The sequence below is a fragment of the Nelusetta ayraudi genome, unplaced genomic scaffold, assembly GCF_046127955.1.
Source record: "Nelusetta ayraudi isolate G7.1 ecotype Tasmania unplaced genomic scaffold, CSIRO-AGI_Nayr_v1 ptg000053l, whole genome shotgun sequence".
Taxonomy (NCBI): domain Eukaryota; kingdom Metazoa; phylum Chordata; class Actinopteri; order Tetraodontiformes; family Monacanthidae; genus Nelusetta; species Nelusetta ayraudi.
In genome coordinates this window covers 6,862,501-6,866,212 of record NW_027466103.1, presented here as the reverse complement: position 1 = coordinate 6,866,212, position 3,712 = coordinate 6,862,501, and the positions used below count along the sequence as shown (strand labels likewise).

The 3,712-nt window shown below is 46.7% G+C and overlaps 1 protein-coding gene across 4 annotated transcripts in view; it reads right to left on the bottom strand.

The window, feature by feature from the left end:
* Positions 1-1,831: 1,831 nt before the first annotated feature.
* The window catches only part of osbpl5 (oxysterol binding protein-like 5), a 35,646-nt gene continuing 33,765 nt past the window's right edge, over positions 1,832-3,712 (bottom strand). For all 4 annotated transcript variants that reach the window (XM_076038125.1, XM_076038126.1, XM_076038128.1 and 1 more), the window contains 4 exons: positions 3,438-3,567; positions 3,027-3,141; positions 2,830-2,932; positions 1,832-2,327 (listed from right to left, as the gene is read on the bottom strand). In XM_076038125.1, coding sequence (XP_075894240.1) covers positions 2,189-2,327; positions 2,830-2,932; positions 3,027-3,141; positions 3,438-3,567 — 487 coding nt within the window. In that variant the 3' untranslated portion in view covers positions 1,832-2,188. The remainder of the gene's footprint in view (positions 2,328-2,829; positions 2,933-3,026; positions 3,142-3,437; positions 3,568-3,712) is intronic.

The window sequence follows — 3,712 nt, the reverse complement described above, 5'->3', positions numbered from 1 at the left end:
GTTACAGCGCCTTTAAACATATACAACAAAACGTGACTTGCATTCGGTATTCTTGTTTTCTTACAAAATCTTTTGATATATCAACATCTTTCTCTCTGACGACACATCAGGCCCACTCTGAAAGACCGCTCATGGGCGAGTAGCCTGAAACGGCCTAAAACTGCCTCCTCCGAGTCTGCAGCTGGACACTAAAATTGGAAATTGGAAATTATTAGGGTCTGAGCCGCAGCGATAAGAGCAGCTCTGGAACAGAGCAGGTGTCTTTTCTGAAATCACGTTGAACTGCCAATTCAATCGCCTCTTTCTAGAAGAGCATTAAAGACAGTGAAAGGCTCAGTAGGGTTAAAATGTTTTACTGGAGTGCTACAGTTCACAACAGGTATGAATGAAAAACATTGGGCCACATCGTGCATTCTCCATACTTCCATCTCATGGCAAAAAGAAACCAACAACAAAAAACAAAAAAACAAAAAATAAAAAATATATATATGGCATGTTGAATCCTCAAGTAGAAAACAGGACGACCGATGAAAAGAATAAACAAATTAAGGTGAGTAAAAAGCATTCAAAGAGTCGACCTCCTTCTTTGTGCTCCCCGTGTCTCTCCCATCCGGTGGACCAGCACTGCCAGCGGAGACTGAAGCGGCGGAGGGCTTCCCCAAGCCGAGATCCCAGACCTGACTTTGGACGCCACGCTCGTTAATGGCTCACTTTCCGCACGCAAAGCTTTCCCTCTCGCACCCCCCCTCCCCCCCACCATGCACGTGTGTGAACAAACACGTATGAAAACAAAGAATAGACCCACGCCATCCCCGGGAGAGTGATTGTCGCCCCCTGGTCTCGCTCCTTCAAGCTAAAATCAGCAAAGTCAAGAGTTGATTCCCCAATAAATACATTCTGAAAGCTCTCCTTCAAACACGGACCTACACACCCCAATATATACAGTCTGATTAAAAACAGAACAACTCATGACTAAGTGTTTACATCTTTAAAAAAACAAAACAACAAATTGTCATAGGAACACATACATACATACATACATACATACATACACACAAACCCCCTTTTATAGGCCTTAGTATTTGTTTTCTCTCCATGGGTTCCCCTGCATGGCTTCTCCACACGTCGTTTCACATGGAGCTGATTGTTCACACTACTGTTGAATGATCTCGACTGAAGCAGTGCCACGCTGTGATCCCTTCGCTTTCAGCACGACAGGCACACAAATAAAGACACGCCGCCTCCCGTTCCTCCTATTGTCCTTCTCTCCTCGTGCGTCCGTACAGACACACACACACACACACAGAACACGCACGCACGCACACAGACACACACGGTGCTTCCTGTAAACAAGTAGTCTTTGTACTCTTCCGGATCATAAATACTGTTTTGGTAAAGTCGTCTTCATTAAAATATGAGACGTAGTGTATCCGAGCGTACGTCAATACAAAACACACACACACAGACACACACACACACACCATTGCACTGCTGGAAGATCCTTCCCCTCCGTCGCGCTGTTCCTTTGTTTTCTTTCTTTCCTTTTCTATTTGGCTTTAGCGTTAAGGCCCAGAAAACCTCGGGGTGGAAGGTGAGAAGGAGTCGACTGAGTGGTGACGTGCCTGCGCCGCACAGGGCCTACCGCACTCTACACACAGGCACACAAACAGAGAACAGACAGTATTGCAGGGAAATAGAAAAAAAGACACTCAGGAATGGTGAAACATCCTCTCTGTCATTTTGCAAAAATCATTCTTTGACTGTTGGATTTTTTTTTTCTTTCTTTCTCTCTCTTTTTTTTTTTTTTAAGTTGTGATCATCCTATATATATATATATATAGTCCCTCCTCTCCTGTCCAAAGTGCACAGGTGCCCGGTGCTCTTTCAGTCTGGCTACACAAGGGGGTGCCGTATCCTCTCTGCGGATGACTGACAGGCGGTGGCTGTGGCTGTGTTTATTGCTATGATGTCCTATACTCCTCCTCTTCCTCCTCCTCTTCTTTCTCCTCCTCCTACTGGGAAAAAAAAGAAAAAAGGGGGCAAAGTGGCCCTCTGGCCACTGATCTGAGTCCTCAGTCTGGATCAACTGACTAGCATCTGTGCTTTGTGTTATCTTTGAAGGCAGATCAGTGTTGGAGGGAAGGTCCACTCTGCACCCCCACCCCGACCCCCTACCGAGGGGCGGCGCTCAGGTGAAGACGTAGTTGATGAGGAGCTGCGAGAGGAGCATGACGCAGAGGATGAGCCAGTGGCGGCCTGTTAGCGACACGCCGTCTTCCGCCGTCGCCCTCTGACGGCTCAGCTGACGGCTCAGGGCCGCCAGGTTCCTGAGGAGAGACAACAAATTGTGTTAGATTGGAGAGAACATTACTGATTCTTTCAGAGATTGTCCATGGGGGAAATTAAAATGAATGAAAACAATTCTAGTAGCGACAATAAAGTACAGAACAAGAAGCAGAGGTGAAAGACAGAAAGCTTAAAAAATTTAGCCTGATTTATGATTTTTATATTGGTAAAAGCTTAATACACAGGTATATAAACAGATAAATATTCTCTTATCTTATAATTGCACTGCCGTTGTAATTGCACAAGATGAATAGAGTGACACAGGTTGTTATTGTGACTGTTGTGAGGGGCGTTGCTTCAGTCTAAAAACAGACAATCTAAAAAATTATGTAATCTCATGTGGCTCCGGTTTTTACAGCTTCACCAAACCAGTTTTTATCGACAGCCTGTCAACTGAAAACTGATGGCAGTTAAGCCCAGCAAAGTTTGTCAGGAAGATATGAAGCTCCCTCGACTGTGTGTTCTTGTGTGTGTTCTCTTCACCTCTGGATGTCCTGCTGGGTCTTCTGTATGGACGAGATGGAGGCCTCCATCAGAGCGATCTCCTTCATCTCCTTACTGCACCGTGCACACTGGTTGGGAAAGCCTGCCCGCGAGACACACACAGAGTTGTAAATCCATCGCACTCTGAGGTGCGAGGTGCGTGTTTTTTGTGCAGACGCGACGGCGGCGTGCGTCACCTTCGTTGTCCGAGGACTCGTGCGCCGGTTCTGGTGTGGTGCTGCTGCTCTCCGTGTTCTGGCTGCAGCTGGACGGCTGGCTGCTGGCCTTCCTGTGTTTCCTGCTCACCTCAGCCTGTCGAGACACACAATTAAATTTTAGCCAACCATGAATCACTTGCCAATTAGAGCCAGTGGAGATTGCATACTGCATGCATGTCTCTTTTTGAAAAAGCGAAGCCTCAGCAAAATTAAAGATCTTTTGCAAAGCCTCAGCATCAGACAGCAGACATCTCAGAGACGAGCAAGACAGAAGAACTCGGGCTTTTAAAAAGGAAAAATAATACAGCCACCAGGCGATCCCAGATCAGGAGCTGATCCACCATAAGATCCAATCAGTAATAGCGTGTTGCTGAGACCGGTCAGGCTCACCTTCTGTTGGCTTGTCCAGCTGTGGCTGTAAGACAGTCCGTTGTGTTGCCTCTGGCTTTTCTCCTGCGTCTGAATCACTCCATCCTTCTCAAACTGAACCAGGCAGCGCTCGGCCTCCCAGGGCTGCAGGCTGCACAATGAGGACACACACTCAGCCCATGATGCTAGCGTTATTTTTGATTTATGCATTCAAGTTCCCTCTTTCAAGAGCCTAGGTTGCGCTTAGAAAAACAAACAAACAAACAAACAAAAGACGCGTGCGGTGTCTCTGCTGC